At 52.0% G+C, this 15,120-nt stretch overlaps 1 protein-coding gene across 1 annotated transcript; it reads left to right on the forward strand.

Annotated features, from left to right (window-relative positions):
- Window positions 1-48: 48 nt before the first annotated feature.
- Window positions 49-14,850, forward strand: FBXO46 (F-box protein 46). Its single transcript, XM_004767798.3, has 2 exons — window positions 49-153; window positions 11,862-14,850. Exon 2 carries the CDS (start codon window positions 11,940-11,942, stop codon window positions 13,758-13,760), a length of 1,821 nt encoding a protein of 606 aa, XP_004767855.2. The 5' UTR covers window positions 49-153; window positions 11,862-11,939; the 3' UTR covers window positions 13,761-14,850.
- The last annotated feature ends 270 nt before the right edge of the window (window positions 14,851-15,120 follow it).

Here is a 15,120-nt window from a genome sequence, read left to right on the forward strand (position 1 = left end):
AGCGTGATCACGCTGCCTTCTGGGAGGTGTAGTCCGTGGCCGCTCGGACTCCAATTCCCAGCAGGCTTCGGGGCGGGAACCCGGAAGGGGAGGCTGGAGAGGAGCGAGTGGGGGAAACCCGCGTAGCCGAGAGAGCTGCGGCGCGGGGAGATGGTGAGAACCCCGAGTCGGGGCTGGGGGCTCTTGAAAGCTGGGGCAGGGGTTCGGGACCGGGTGGCGAGAAGGATGAGGCTGGGGCTAAAATAGGGGCTGGACGACGAGAGATCGCTTTGGGGAGGGGTTCGGGAGGAATGGGAGCCGGAGGGAGTAGTAGAAGAATGGGGGCTGGGGAGGGGTCTTGGAGGTGGAGAGTCGAGCTTTGGGATTGATTATAAGGGAACTCAGAGCTGGGGAAGGGAGTCCTGAGTTGGAGAACGGGCTAGGCGTCCCGGCAGAGGCCCTGAAGGGAGCAATTTCGGGGCGGGTAGCCTGGGGGATGCGGAAAGGAATGGGGGTCAGGGCTAGATGAATGAAGGGGTCTGTAGGCTCCGAAGGGGAGATCAGTTGTGGATGCAGTGGGTTAGGGCCTCCAGATCATATTGGGGGCAGGAGGGCAAGCTGAGGTGGTGGGAGAGAGAAATCAGTGGTAGAGTGGTGTGTTGGTTAGGCTGCCGTACTGAGGGTGGGGTGGGTAGCGTGGCTTTAGGCGCCTGGGTGAGAAAGAGTTTGTGCCTAGACCAGCCAGACTCCTGAGAAACTGGACAGTCACAGAACTGTAGGATAAGATGGCCAGAAGGGGCCTTAGAGAGAACCTTTTGCACTCTCATTTCTCTAGTAGGATCTCGAAAAGTGTAGTGCGTTCTCTGTGTTTTGGCAGTCCAGCGTTCAGATCAATTAATCTGTCTCTTTTTTGTGACCTGAGCAAGTTTCCCTTCTCTGAAACTTAGTGCCCTTATCTGTGTTGTGGGAACAGCTTGCCACTGAGAAGAGGGGAGGCTCCTGAACGTTGTTACCCTCCCTTGCAGTAAGTCAGTGGTAGGTCTTGGAGCTGTCGGTGGGAAGTTCTCCATCCCAGGAATGTGACTGGGTCACAGGTGCTAATGGATTCGCTTCTTATCAGTCCAACCCCAGAGGCAGTTTTCTCTCTCGAAAACCTGCTACTGATCTAGGCACACCCCAGCTAAATAGCAGGCAGGGGCTCCCCACAGTGGATTACAGCTAACACTTACTCTTTGGGAAGTGCCTGGCCCTTTTCTTAACTCTGCCAGCATGTTAACTCATTTAATTCTGACAACACCCCTAAGGTGTAGGTGGGGTTATCTCTATTCTACCCAAAGGAAGCAGAGCCCCAGAGAATTTAAACAACTTTCCCAGGGTCATCCAGCATTAAGTGGTAGATTCAGGATTCCAACCTAGGCATAGCAGCCCAGAATCTGCTTTCACCACTGTGATTTTTGTCCCCGCTCCTTGTACTGAAATACAGTGTTACGAGAAGGGCAGGGACTCCAGAACAGAAGAAGCAGTCTTCAGTTGGAATTTTAGCCCTGCCATTGTCCTGTGACCTTGGGCAAGTCTTTGGGCCTCTCCTTTTCCATAAAATGGGCTCAGTAACCCCGGGAATGTTAGAGGGTTCAGGGAGGTAAGCACGTGAAGTTCTTGGAGTATGTGCTTAATACACACAAATTGTCATTTTTTTGAACAGAGTGGGAAACAGACTTGAGAGAGAACGCAGAAGACAGGGACCACCAGTGAGGGAGACATCAGCCAGGCTCCCTCCTTTTCCTTCTCCCGCAGTCTGCCCCCATATCTGCTTTTTCTTGTTTCCCACCCTCTACCCGTGGGGTTCCAAGTCCAAGGGTGACTCCCCAACGGGGTGCTCAGAAACTCAATCTGTCCCCATCCCCATCTCCATTCTGATCCCCAGCCAGATATAAATAATTCACTTGTCAATGCCCAGCCTGGCCCAACTCCAGGTCTTTCAGTGAATAGGAAATATTTCTGACAACTGTGTATTTTCTCCCTCCAACCTTTTTGGTTATTCCAGCCTCCCTGGGCACTTGGGCAACTTTGTAATTCATCTTGAAACACTTTGGTTCATTTGTTGTGATGCTTCCTGAGTTTATCACAGAAATTCTCTGGCGGTGATAGGAAAGCTTATGGTTAAAAGCACTGGCCTCAGATAGGCTCAGGTTCTGATCCCTACTTCTGCTGCTGTGTGTCCTTGGCCAAGCTGTGTTCCCTCTCTGGCCCTGGAGTTCTCTTGTGCAAAATGGGGCTGCTTTCCAACCATGGGGCGGTTGTAAAGAGTTGATGAGGTAGCACTTGTAAAATGTGTAGTGCCTACAAAACTCTCAGTGTGTCTGAGGTCTTGTTATGATTTTTCTTTTCTTTTCTTTTCTTTTTTTAAAGATTTTATTTATTTATTTGACAGAGAGAGATCACAAGCAGGCAGAGAGGCAGGCAGAGAGAGAGAGAGGAGGAAGCAGGCTCCCTGCCGAGCAGAGAGCCCGATGCGGGACTGGATCCCAGGACCCTGAGATCATGACCTGAGCCAAAGGCAGCGGCCCAACCCACTGAGCCACCCAGGCGCCCTGATTTTTATTTTCTTAAGAAAAAACCCTGGAGCATGTGCTTTGGGACCAGAACTCCCATATTTGAATCCTGGCTCCGTTGCATGCTTGCTATGTGACTCTAGGCAAGTCATTTAACCCTCTGGACCTCAGTTTCCTCTTCTGGAAAAGGGGGGTGTATTCCTCGAGTGGTCTGCAATGTTGTTAGAGCGCCTGCTGTATGCAGACTGACACCCTGCCCTTGGGGAGCTCGTTGTCTTTGCAACGCAGGTGGCATCTGGACTCATTTTTCCATTTTTCGGGTTTGGGTTTTCTCTTTCTGATTGATTTGCAGCCCCTTATGCTAGCTTTGCCGGCTTCTCGTTGCATTATTAACTTCAGGGGTCTTTAACACTTTGTCTTCAGCACTCGGTGAATCATCTGAAAACCTCTTGGTTTGGGGGAGAGTTGGCCAGCCTCTCACTCATCCCTGTGCCTGTATGTCACAGCTGGGTCCCCTGAGGTCATGTGACACTCTCCCCCCCCCCCGCCCCCGTTCCTCTATTTGTCTGTCTTAGAAAATGCGTCCGCTTTCCAAGTCATTTTGCCTTTCCTTAAAACCTTTCATGTGTTTCCATCCTGTGCTTGTCCGAAGCTTACTCATACAACATGATATTTTTACCATTTCTAATGGGGGTATTTCTAGCAGCTCTGCCACTGCCATATGATTCCTAAAACCGCAAGTTTTCTGAAAGACTTGGCTTGTCACCTGCCCTGTGACGCCATCCTGACCCCTCAATTAAGATCAGAACCCCCACTTCCTTCCACTCCCAGTCCTCTTAACTTGCTACATTCGTTTCCCCATAACACTTGCCACCTTGGAACTCACTCTATTTTTACTGTCCCTGTCTCCAATTAGGATGTCAGCCCCGCAAAGGCGAGGATTTCTGTTTCCTTCTCTTCTCCACCACCCCCCCCGGCACCCCCCCCCACCCCCGTGTGCCCAGAACAAGGGCCTGGCGCACAGTAGCTGCTCTGTAAATAACTGTTTAATAGTTGAGACCCAGTACGCAACAATAACAAAGGAATGACCATGCTCTGACTATCATGAGGGACCAGGGTCAGTTTCCTTCCAGAATATGAAGTGAAGAGGGACGAAGTCTTTGGTTTAGTCAATGATTTCCAGACTCCTAGGTACTGAGTCTCCCCTTCCCTTAATAAGCCCAGAGCCAGAATACTGAGCCTCTCCTTGGTACCTAGCTGACATTGAGCACTCTGCTGGGTTGATCTGTGATTCATCAGGCAGCCTGTGGGTGGGTACTGTTATGGTCTACATTTTACATTGGAGGAAACTGAGGCATCAAGGGTTAAGCACCCTACCTACAGATGGACCCCCCCAAAAGTGGGAAAGCCGCGGTGTCTGCAGGCCCTGCCTGGATTCTGTCTGCATCCCGGATCTCTAGGTCTGAGGATTTGGATGATTCCTACTATAGGAGAGAGAGGTTGGAAGATTTGAGAGGAAGAGAGAGGGTGGCCAAAAATCCAAGGGAGGAATGAATCAAGATCGTGGACCAAGTGGGGATAGGGGTGGGGCTCAAGAGGGTGGGGGTTAGAAGGAGCAGGACCAGGAACAGAGCCCTGGTATCCTGCCATCGATTGCTGTGTGGCCATGACCACAGACCAGTGCATTCCCTGAGCACCTGTTCCATGCCCAGCCTGTGCTGGCTTGACCCTGACTGTGGGATGGAGGCAAGGGGAACCAGGCATCTACTTTTTATTCTCTATCTTCTTTCTTTGCTTTATTCTGCTATGGAGATTGTTTCCAACTTATTATTTTTTTTTTTTTTAAGATTTAAAAAAAAGCCACCTAGGGGGTGGCTCCGTGGGTTAAAACCCCTGCCTTCATCTCGGGTCATGATCCCTGGGTCCTGGGATCGAGCCCCACATTGGGCTCTCTGCTCAGCAGGGAGACTGCTTTCTCCTCTTTGTCTGCCTGCCTCTCTGCCTACTTGTGATCTGTCTCTCTCTCTCTCTCTCTCTCAAATAAATAAATAAAATCTTTAAAAAAGATTTTATTTATTTATTTGACAGAGAGAGATCACAAGCAGGCAGAGATTTTATTTATTTATTTGAGAGAGAGAGAGAGAGAGCATGTGAGAATGGGGGAGGGGCAGAAGGAGAGAGAGAATCCCAAGCAGACTCGATCTCAGGACCCTGAGATCCCGAGCCAAAATCAAGAGTCAGAAACTCAGCCAGCTAAGCCACCCAGGCGCCCCTTGGTTCTACCTTCTTAGGGTGATGCTTAACTTGTTCATTGTTAGCCTCTCTTTTTTCTTTATGCATTTGTGGAAACAGGTTCTCCCTAGACCTACTGCAGGCTGTGCTCCCAGGCTCTCCCTTTACCTGCATCTGGGGATTTTTTTTTTTTAAGATTTTATTTACTTATTTGACAGACAGAGATCACAAGTAGGCAGAGAGAGAAGGGGAAGCAAGCTCCCTGCTGAGCAGAGAGCCCGATGTGGGGCTTGATCCCAGGACCCCAGGATTATGACCTGAGCTGAAGGCAGCGGCTTAACCCACTGAGCCACCCAGGCACCCCTGGGGATTCCTTTTGCCGGTCTTCTGGGCTAGACTATTCTCTTTGATCTGATAGCTCCCTTTCTCTTCACTCACCGCTCCATTCTGGTGAAGTGGATCCTCCAGTAGCTTCCTGAGAAGGATTCCCGGACATGTATTCTTGTTTTCACAAACTCGAGCCTCTCATGGAAAGGTTTTAAGCAGAGGAGATGTGGTCTGATTTATGTTTGGAGCCATCTCTCCGGCTACCATGGAAAGGATGCAGCCAGGAGAGCTGAACTAGGCCAGTGAGCCAAGTGTGGAGGCTGGAGCAGCTGTGCCTTTGAGGAGAGGTCCCAGCCTTCTAGAAACCCATAGCGTGGAGGGGAGGCACTCACCCAGGTCATTGTCATTCAGCAGTAAGGAGGCCTCAGGAGAAAGAGATCCCTAATAGCTTGTGAGGACCCTGGACCAGCTCCTGGAGGAGGCACCAACCTGCCTCGGTCCTGGGAGCAGGATTTCCATCCTTGAACTTGGCTGGAACCAGCCAACTTTTCCCAAGAGGTCCCCAGTAGCACATGTAAAGTCAGGCAGTGTGGTGGTATTAGGATTCTGTTCAAACAAACACATGTTGCATACCTCGGATGGGCTAGGACAGTCATTCTCAGATGTGCATGCAAATCCGCCAGAAAGCTGTGGAAGTGTCTGTTCGGCACGAGAGACCACATTCCTTACACACTCCCAGGGCCTCCTGCCTGGTGCTGCTCTAAAAGCTGGGGATCCCGCAGGGAAATGAAATAGGAAAAATCAAACAAACAAACAAAAAATGGTCTTGGGAGAGGAAAGTGACAAGAAACTTTATCAACAAAGTTTCTAGTGTATTAGATAGGGCTATGTGCTAAGGAAAAAAAATAAATCGGGAAGAGAAAGGCAAGCATCTGTGGCTGTCTAGGGGCGCTGGCCTGCCTGTGTTTGAGGACCGAGTAAGATGATCCGCACAAAAGTGCCACTCAGGGACTACTGCTTCAGGATCTCCTGCTGCAAAGCCGGGTCTGAGGGCACTCACTTCGCCATTCCAGTGCCTCCACATCCTTGAAATGAGCTTAAGAATAGTGAGATGATGTGACAGTTCAATGAGTTAATATTTGCAAAACGCTTTGAGCAAAGCCTGGTTCCCAGGCATGATGCTTGGGTGAGCACAGTCTGTGATCAGTTTCTCTATTAAGATATTCATGCGGGTCATGATGGTTTATTTGGATGTCTGCCCCCTTTCTCCTCCTGGTGAGCTCAGTGTCATCTCTGTGTGCCTGGTGACCAGGTCTGGGCCAGGAGGCAAGAGGACCTTCCAGTGTCAGATAAGGGGTATAAACTGGATTCTCGAATGGTTGGGGGCAGCCCACCGAGTGTCAAGCCTGTGGTTCAGTTCCTTACTGTTCAACCTACCTCTTAGGGAGAGATACATTGCAGTTTCCCATCCACAGTTGTGGATTTGCCAAAGTCTTGGCCATTCTGTGTTTTTTTTTTGCTCTACATATTTTGAGGTCATCTTGTTAGCACATGTTGAGAATTTTTGTATATAATTGGTCAGTTTGTTTCATTAGCATCTTTGTGCCTACTAATACCTTTTGCTTTTGTCAGCTGTTACCTTTTTTTTTTTTAAGATTTTATTTTGAGGGATGCCTGGGTGGCTCAGTCACTAAGTATCTGCCTTTGGCTCAGTTAGAATCCGAGGGTCCTGGGATCGAGTCCCATGTCAGGCCCCTTGCCCAGCGGGGAGCCTGCTTCTCCCTCTGCCTGCTGCTCCCCCTGCTTGCGTGCGTTCTCTCTCTGACAAAAAAAAATAAATAAAAACTTAAAGAAAAAAGATTTTACTTTGAGTCATCTGCATGCTCAATGTGGGGCTCGAACCCACAACCCGAGGTCATGCTCTACCAACTGAAACAGCCAAGTGCTCCCCCCATTGTATTTTTTTTTTTTTTTTTAATGATAATTGCCTCTCTTCTCTTCTGTCTCTTGCTACATATTTGTCTGGTCTTTTTACATTTAAAAAAAATTTTCAGTCCCTCTGGGTCGTGATGTTTTACAATAAATGCATCTTCACATAGCATTCCCTGAAAGGTGACCTAGTGGAGGGATTAGTGTATGAGAAGTTAGAAAATTCTGCCCTGGTGACCTAGGACCCAGACAGAAACTGGGTGTGAAAGAGTTTACCCTGCTAGCCCTCATAAAGTTTAGGACTTGTTGCTCCAGGGGAGGGAGCTTTGATGCCTCCATTCAGTCCCATGCTGGGCGGGGCTGCTGGGGACACCATGATGACCCTGATTGTTCTGGCCCTTCTAGGTCCACTGTCCCGTTGAGGAGACAGATCAGAGTGGGCAGGCCTGGGACTTGGAAACCCAGAGGTCCTTCTCTGGGCAGGTGGTAGGTTTCCAGAAAGGGAGCTCGGGCAAGCCCTCTCTAATGTTAAAGTTATGTTCGAGCAAAGACACAAATGAAATAAGGAACTGAGCCATGTGGAGATCTGAAGGGAAAGCTTTCCAGTTAGTGGGAACAGCAAATGCAAAGACCACAAAAGGAAAGAGGTTGGTTGGTGACTCTAGATGAATAAAAAGCCGGGAGGCCAATGGAGAAGCCCAGAGATGGAGTCTGACCTAGGCTGTGGGGGGATCAGCTTTTTGGAGGATGGAACAGCTAAGGTAGGGCGCCAGGCAGTGTTTAGCAAAGCAACAACAGAGCACAGCAGTCCCGAATCAGATTCCTTGGATTCACATCTCTGCTCCAACTCACACCCATTCTCTGTGGGCAGCCTGTCCTGCTTCAGTTCCTTTGTCCCTACAATGGAGAGGATAATAGCTTCTGCTGAGGATTGGACAGGGCCTAAGTACTCTAACTACTCTCTGTGCCAGATCTGGTGCCCATCTGGGCCCGCGGAGGGTGTGGAGGAGTGGCCGAGGGCGGAGACTGGACCTGCTGGGTACCTGGGCTTTTTCCCAAAGGCACTGGGGAGTCATGGTAGGTTTTGAACAGGGTAGGGAGAGGGTCAGGTTTGTGTTTTAAGAAGACCTTTCTGGCTGTGACCTGCAGGATGGTTAGAAGCAGGCAAGGTTGGGGTGGGGTGGTGGGGAGACAGGTGATGCCTGCCGTGGAGCCCCCTTTGGATGTCTCTAGAATCTGCCTGGCATTGAAAGGATCTAGACAGCGCTGTTCAGTAGAAATACAAAGCAAGCCATATGTGTAATTTAAAATCTTACAGTAGCCACATTTTTTTTTTTAAAGATTTTATTTATTTGACAGAGAGAGAAAGATCACAAGTAGGCAGAGATTCAGGCTTTTAAGTATTTTATTTAACTAAATTGTATCCCCAGTATTATCATTTTAACAGGTAATTAATATTTTTAAAGCATTGTCGGGGTATTTGATATTCTTTTCTTGTACTAAGTCTGAGTCGGATTTGGGGCTCATGGTTGGAAAAGGCTGAAGGTGCATTTGGCCACACAGCTTGAGCATTGAATGCCAAGCCCAGACGCTGAACTCAGTGCGGAGGGAGTAAACGCGGGTTCTGCCATTTGTTTTTCAAGGATGAAGTGATTCCTCTGTCCATCCCCCCCCCCCCCCCGCAGGGAATCTTGGTCTTCAGGGTTCCAGACGCTTATCTTTCTGCTTGTTTCCTTCCGCCCTCAAGAGTCTCAATCCCGGAGCTGCCTGGCCCTTTAAATCTCAACTGTCAATCAGGGCTCCTGTTTAGAGGGAACGTCGTTTAATAAACCTCTTGATACCTCGGCCTCGTCCGGGCCTTGTTCCTCCGTTTTAGCTAGGAGTTGGGAATTGTTTCACGCTCTCTTACACGCCACTGTTTCCACACCCCTTTCACCTCTCGCCTACTCCTCCCTCTTTCGAAGTTAGGCCCCTTCGCCAAGGCATTCCTTATATGGGCATGGCCCCGAACGGTAACCGCTCATTGGCTGGGGGCGTCACGCGCGGGTCTGTCAACAAAGGGGCGGAGGAAAACTCGTCGCGCGCGCCTGCCGGAGGGAAGGGTTAGGAAGGAGTGAGGGGGCGGAACCTCTTCTCTCGAGCGCATGCGTGTATGCTGCCACCCTCTCCCGCCGCTGGGGGGGCGGGGCTCACCGGTGAGGCTACTTTGGGGGCGTGTCTAGGTTTCGGGGGTCGTCTGAGTAGGTTGGCGGGTTGGGGGCAATTACAAAATCGGGGGCTCCCTTTGCAGTTAAGCGGTATTTGGGGGCTTGAAGTATTTGCGTGGGTGTCGGGGATACTTGGGGTTCCCTTGAGCTTAGAGGGAGACTTGGGGCTTGGGTTTGGGTTCTTTTGTAATCTGGAAGTTTCTGTTGTAGGGGTCTCCTTTGCGGTTGGGGATGTTTGGTGGTTATGTGATTTGGGGAGCTCATGGGCAGACATAAAAGCAAACTAAAGAATCCAGGAGTGTCAAGTCTGGAGCCAGAGTGCCTGGGCTTTCGCCTTTATCTAGTTCTTCCTACCTGTCAGACTCGTGATTTGGGGTTAAACATTTCTGTGTCTCAAATCTGGACACTGGGACTAAGATACTACCTGCTTCAAGGAGACTGGGGAGGATTAGCAGGGATCTTTAGAACAGTACCTAATCAGCGATGCAGTAATTCTGCACATTGCCATTAAAGAGGATTCTCTAGGAGTGTTGGGGGGGGGCGTTTTGGGCTTCGATAAGTATATGGTTTGGAATTAGTCTTATATACTAAGAAGCTTTTACGTTTTGTGAGTTATGTGGGGGTTTTTTGTTTTTTGTTTTGTGTTTTGTTTTTTTGGAGGGGGGCTTCTCTTAGGAAATACGTGTGGAGATTTAGAAAGTGAAGAGGAGTTAGGATTTCAGGAAACTGGTCTTTTGGGGCATGTGTAAGGTTGGGAGATTGCATTGTATGTTGGAGTTCTTGATAGACTTGGGATTTGGGAGGCGTTCCTTGAGATTGGGGCCTTCTGTTGGAGGGGATATTTATAGGTTTGGAAGTTTAAGTTAGGATTTGAACAGTCTAGGTATTTCAAGGATGGTATTTATCTTCTGGAGATAGGGTAGGAACTAATTGGAGGATTTCAGGTGGTAGCCAAGTTGTAGAGAGATAGTAACTACAGAAAACGGCTTTTGCTGTTTTTATGTCTATTCCTGGGCATTTAGATGTGTTGGTGGATGGTAAACTTAGCCATCAATAGGTGGGATCAGTATGTACTGCAGGGGTAAACAGACTTTTACTATAAAGGGCCAGATAATGAGTATTTTAGGTTTTGCAAGGCCATACATCCTCTGTTGCAACTATTCTGCCATTGTAGTGTGAAAGCAGCTGTAAGTAGATGAGCACGTTTCAGTAAAACTTTATTGGCAAAGACAAGCAGTGGGCCATAGTTTGCTGACCGCTGATCTATGGCCGTGTGGAAGATTTGAGGTTTGGAGGGTATTTTTGTTTGAAGATGCCTGGATGGAGGGAGATAGTCCCAGGAAATGATCCAGAGGGAGGAGTATGCTACCTGTTAGTCCTGCAGTGGAAAGCGGTCATGTCATACGCATTAGCAAAATTGCCTCCAGATTAGGTCACGCACAGTCGTTGCAAAATAAAATGATCATTGTTAAGAGAGCCCTGTATTGAAGAGTCCTGAAACTTGGTTTCAGGCCTGGTTTTATGATAAGTAACCCTTACCCACTCGATCTGCCTGCGGGCAACTTGAAGAGGAAACTAGACGAGAACAGGCCTTCTTATCCCACAGGTCTGTGCCGGTGCTACGGGAATTCATTACCTACACAGTCTTGTGCAAGTGGGTGCAATTCTCAGGGAGTCCTGGGACTCAAACAAAGTGAAGAGCCGATTTCTTTTTCCTTTTTTCAAGATTTTATTTATTTATTTATTTTAGAGAGCACAAGACAGAACGCATGAGCGGGGGAGTGGAGCAGAGGGAAAGGGACAAGCAGACTCCGTACTGAGTGCAGAGCCTGATGCAGGGCTCGATCTCACGACCCTGAGATCACAACCTGAGCCGAAACCAAGAGTAGGATGCTCAATCGTCTGAGCCACCTAGGCACCCAAAAGCCGGTTTCTTAAGGGCCTGGCTGGCTCTGACCTCAAATTTTCTTCCCCTGCCCAGCCTACCTCATTCCTTCCTCCGTGGGCTCAAGTAGCCATAGCCGTGGGCAGGGCTGGGAATTCTTGTCTTTTCAGGAACAGGCTACTGAGTGAGCAAATGGAAGGAGGATGAACTGTCATTTGGTACTTTCACTTAAGTTCAGGGTTATGGCCGCAGAAAGCCCCTGGATCGTAAGTGAAGGCATTTAGACCATGGAGTATGACCTGCAGGGTTGGAACAAGCTGCCAGCTTCAGTTACATTCTGGGTGTTTTATTTATTTATTTAAAGATTTTATTTATTTAGAAAGAGAGAGAGAGCACAGGCTCAAGCCAGCAGGGGAGAAACAGATGGGGAGGGAGACAACCTCAGGCAGACTCCATGCTGGGTGAGGGGCCTGCCATGGGGCTCTATCTCTTGACCCTGAGATCATGACCTGAGCCAAAACCAAGAGTCGGACCCTCAACCCACTGTGCCACCCAGGCACTGCTGTTCTAAGTGTTTAAAAACCAGCCCTTGTTCCCTCTGCCCTCCACTTGCTTACCTGTGTGGTGGGTCAGCAGTAGAGTTCTTAGTGGGCTCATTTGGTCTGTCCCCTCAGAAGCTGAGGTTGGGGCGGTAGGAGGAGGGCAGGCTCTTCCCCCCCAGCTCCCCAACCTCCTCTTCCCTGTCTCCAGGTGGCCTGCGGAGCCTCCCCTGACCATCCAGGGCCTGAAATGCAGTGAACGCCTGCCTGTCTGCTACCGCTCCCCAGGATGGACCGCGGCGGCCTCCTGCCCTTCCAGCTGTGGTGCCCCCGACCCTTTGGCACCTACTCACAGAACCAGCCACGGGCACCTACCGCAGCCCTCAAGCCGTCAGCCTGCCCAGAGCCTGGCAGCGGGGCTGAGCCAGACCACGGACCTGCCCACTCCGAGAACACCCCGCCCGCCTTGGCCACCGAGGCCCCTGCCTCCCAGCCAGCCCCTCTCCTCTCAGCAGCAGCTGCTGGCGATGAGGGGCGAGTCCTGCTGGACACATGGTATGTCATCAAGCCCGGGAATACAAAGGAGAAGGTGGCCTTCTTTGTGGCCCACCAATGTGGTGGGGGCAGCCGGGCCAGCTCCATGAAGGTCAAGGGGCACTGGGGCAGTGACAGCTCCAAGGCCAAGCGGAGGAGGCGCTGTCTTGAGCCTACAAAGGCTCCCCCGGACCCAGGGGGCCCAGAGGCGCCCCCTGCCGCTGAGGGGGCCCCAGCCTCAGCTGGCGAAGATGTAGACCTGCTCTCTGTGGCAGAGATGGTGGCACTGGTGGAACAGCGGGCCGCCCTGGCTTTGCAGAGCTACCCGCGTCCGGGCACCCCGGCGCCTGTGGTCTTCGTGTCAGCGGAGCAGGGTGGGCCTGCCAAGGGGCTGGGGTCTGAACGGCGCTCCGGTGGCGGGGACTGCAGCCGGGTAGCAGAGGCGGTGGCCCACTTCGAGGCTCAGCGGGACAGCCCTCCAGCCAAAGGCCTCCGCAAAGAGGAGAGGCCCGGGCCGGGCCCTGGGGAGGTACGCATCGCCTTCCGTATCTCCAACGGCCGAGAGCCCTGCACCCCTGATGGCAGCTTGTCCAATGGGAGCGGGGGCCGGCCAGGTTGTGCCTACCCGGGCAGCCCAGGCCCTGGGGCCCGGGCCAAGGACAAGATCACCTGTGACCTGTACCAGCTCATCAGCCCCTCCCGGGATGCCCTCCCCAGCAACGTGGAGTTCCTCCTGGCTCGGGCAGATGAGGCCAGCGAGGGGGAGATGCCCGTCCCTGCCAGGCCTGAGGACACTCCACCGGCCCCGCCTCCGCCCCCTGCCCGGGACTGCGGAGCCTCTGGCTTCCACGTGGATGTGGTGGTGACGGGGGTGGTGGATGAGTGCATCTTCTTTGGCAAGGACGGCACCAAGAATGTGAAAGAGGAGACGGTGTGCCTGACGGTCAGCCCTGAGGAGCCGCCCCCACCCGGCCAGCTCTTCTTCCTCCAGTCCCGCAGTCCAGACGGGCCACCCGAGCCCCCCCCGGCTGACTCCCCGGCCACCGCGCCGGGCCCCGACGATGCCGAGGGGACCGCGGACACGTCCCTGTGCCGCCTGTACCGGCACGTGTCCCATGACTTCCTGGAGATCCGCTTCAAGATCCAGCGGCTGCTGGAGCCGCGACAGTACATGCTGCTGCTGCCCGAGCACGTGCTGGTGAAGATCTTCAGCTTCCTGCCCACGCGGGCCCTGGCGGCCCTCAAGTGCACCTGCCACCACTTCAAGGGCATCATCGAGGCGTTTGGCGTGCGGGCCACAGACTCGCGCTGGAGCCGCGACCCACTCTATCGTGATGACCCTTGCAAGCAGTGCCGCAAGAGATACGAGAAGGGGGACGTGTCACTCTGCCGCTGGCACCCCAAGCCCTACCACCACGACCTGCCTTACGGACGTTCCTACTGGATGTGCTGCCGCCGAGCTGACCGTGAGACGCCTGGCTGCCGCCTGGGTCTGCATGATAACAACTGGGTGCTGCCCTGCAACGGGCCGGGCAGCGGCGGCGGGGGCCGGCCTGGCCGCGAGGAAGGGAGGTGAAGCCGGGGGAGGGGGGGGGAGAGCCCACCATGCCCCGCCCCCCCCCCCCCCCCCCCCCCCCCCAGGAACCAAGGGCCAGGTCCAGGTCACCAGCCCGTTCCCCCAGTCCAGGCAGCGTTGATCCCCCTCCGGAACTGAGATGGGGTTCAGGGGGATGATTGAGAAAGCACTCTGATCCACTGACCCCTGTTGGTTTTCTACTTTTCAGACCCAGGGCCGCAGACCCTCGAGTAGGGTGTTTTTTTTTATCAGCATCTCAGCAACTTCTCCATTCAGCCCCCAACCCTCTCCCTGCCCTCTACATCCCAGGGACCCACCAGCAGGGAGCAGAAGGCAGCTAATTTTGGTACTCTGCAAGGGTTCCCCCATTCTGGCCCCCTTCCGCCCCCTCCTACCCCCCCCCAAGCTCCCTGCCCACCCCAGTTCTTTGTTTCTGGAGCTGTGTTCTGAGAGGCTGCAGGGTGCAAGGTTGTTATCGCCTCTGACCTGCCACACCAGGACTCATCTCCTCTTTAGGAACTGGGGGCCAGTGAGATCCAGATCCGAGGTGACACTTTTCTTGGCAGCCTGCCATTTCTAGATGTTTTCCCCCACTAAGACAATAAAAATCACTGTTTTCTCCTTAACCTAAAGCTACTGGTTTCTTCACTTCCCCTGAAGGGGAGGAGAACGATGACAACAAAAAGTAGAAGTATAAAGATTCCCCTCCTCCTATCACTGAAACTGTTGCTATCACTTCTCTCCCCCTCCCCCGCTCCAAAAAGCTGTGAAGCCCTTTGCCTCGCTCTTGACAGCGTGGGGGGCCGGTGGGCAGGGACTGTGGCTTTGAATTTCTGGATTGTTTTTCCTTCCACTCTGGGTATTCGTTCAGGCATTGGGGTCTCTGCAGCCCTGGCCATATGTGTTTCTTTAGAATCCTTTGGTCGATGGAGACCTTGGTTTTTCACACAGTTTGGGCTGGGGTATTTTCGTTTGTCCTGTTTGGGTTTTTTTGTTTTTTTCATCCTTGTGGTTCTGGAAGCTTCTGGTGTGTGGCATTTGACCAGTTTTGAATTGGTCCTTTCTATAAAATCAGTATTTATAAGGCTGGGCCCAGACTGGTTTGTGTGTTGTTCAGGGAGGGGGTTGGGGCGAGAAGGGAGCCACAGAGCACTGCATGGTGAGCCAGAAAAGATTGGGAGAAGGATCCTTCGCCAAGTCCCTTAGCTTGAGATTATTTTTGACTCTTCATCTGTGTCATTTTGGATTCAAAAATCTCAAAATAGTAGTAGCTTAAACAAGATAGTTTTCATTTCTTTAGAAATCCCAAGTGGGCAGATAATGGTGGCCTTGAAGTCCTCGGGAATCCAGGCTGCTTCTG

This window comes from Mustela putorius, unplaced genomic scaffold, assembly GCF_011764305.1.
Source record: "Mustela putorius furo isolate JIRA1106 unplaced genomic scaffold, ASM1176430v1.1 tig00000196_pilon_pilon_pilon, whole genome shotgun sequence".
NCBI lineage: Eukaryota > Metazoa > Chordata > Mammalia > Carnivora > Mustelidae > Mustela > Mustela putorius.

Excerpts from the sequence above, each read along its gene's own strand:
- FBXO46 (XM_004767798.3), top strand. The coding sequence starts at position 11,940 with ATGGACCGCGGCGGCCTCCTGCCCTTCCAGCTGTGGTGCCCCCGACCC.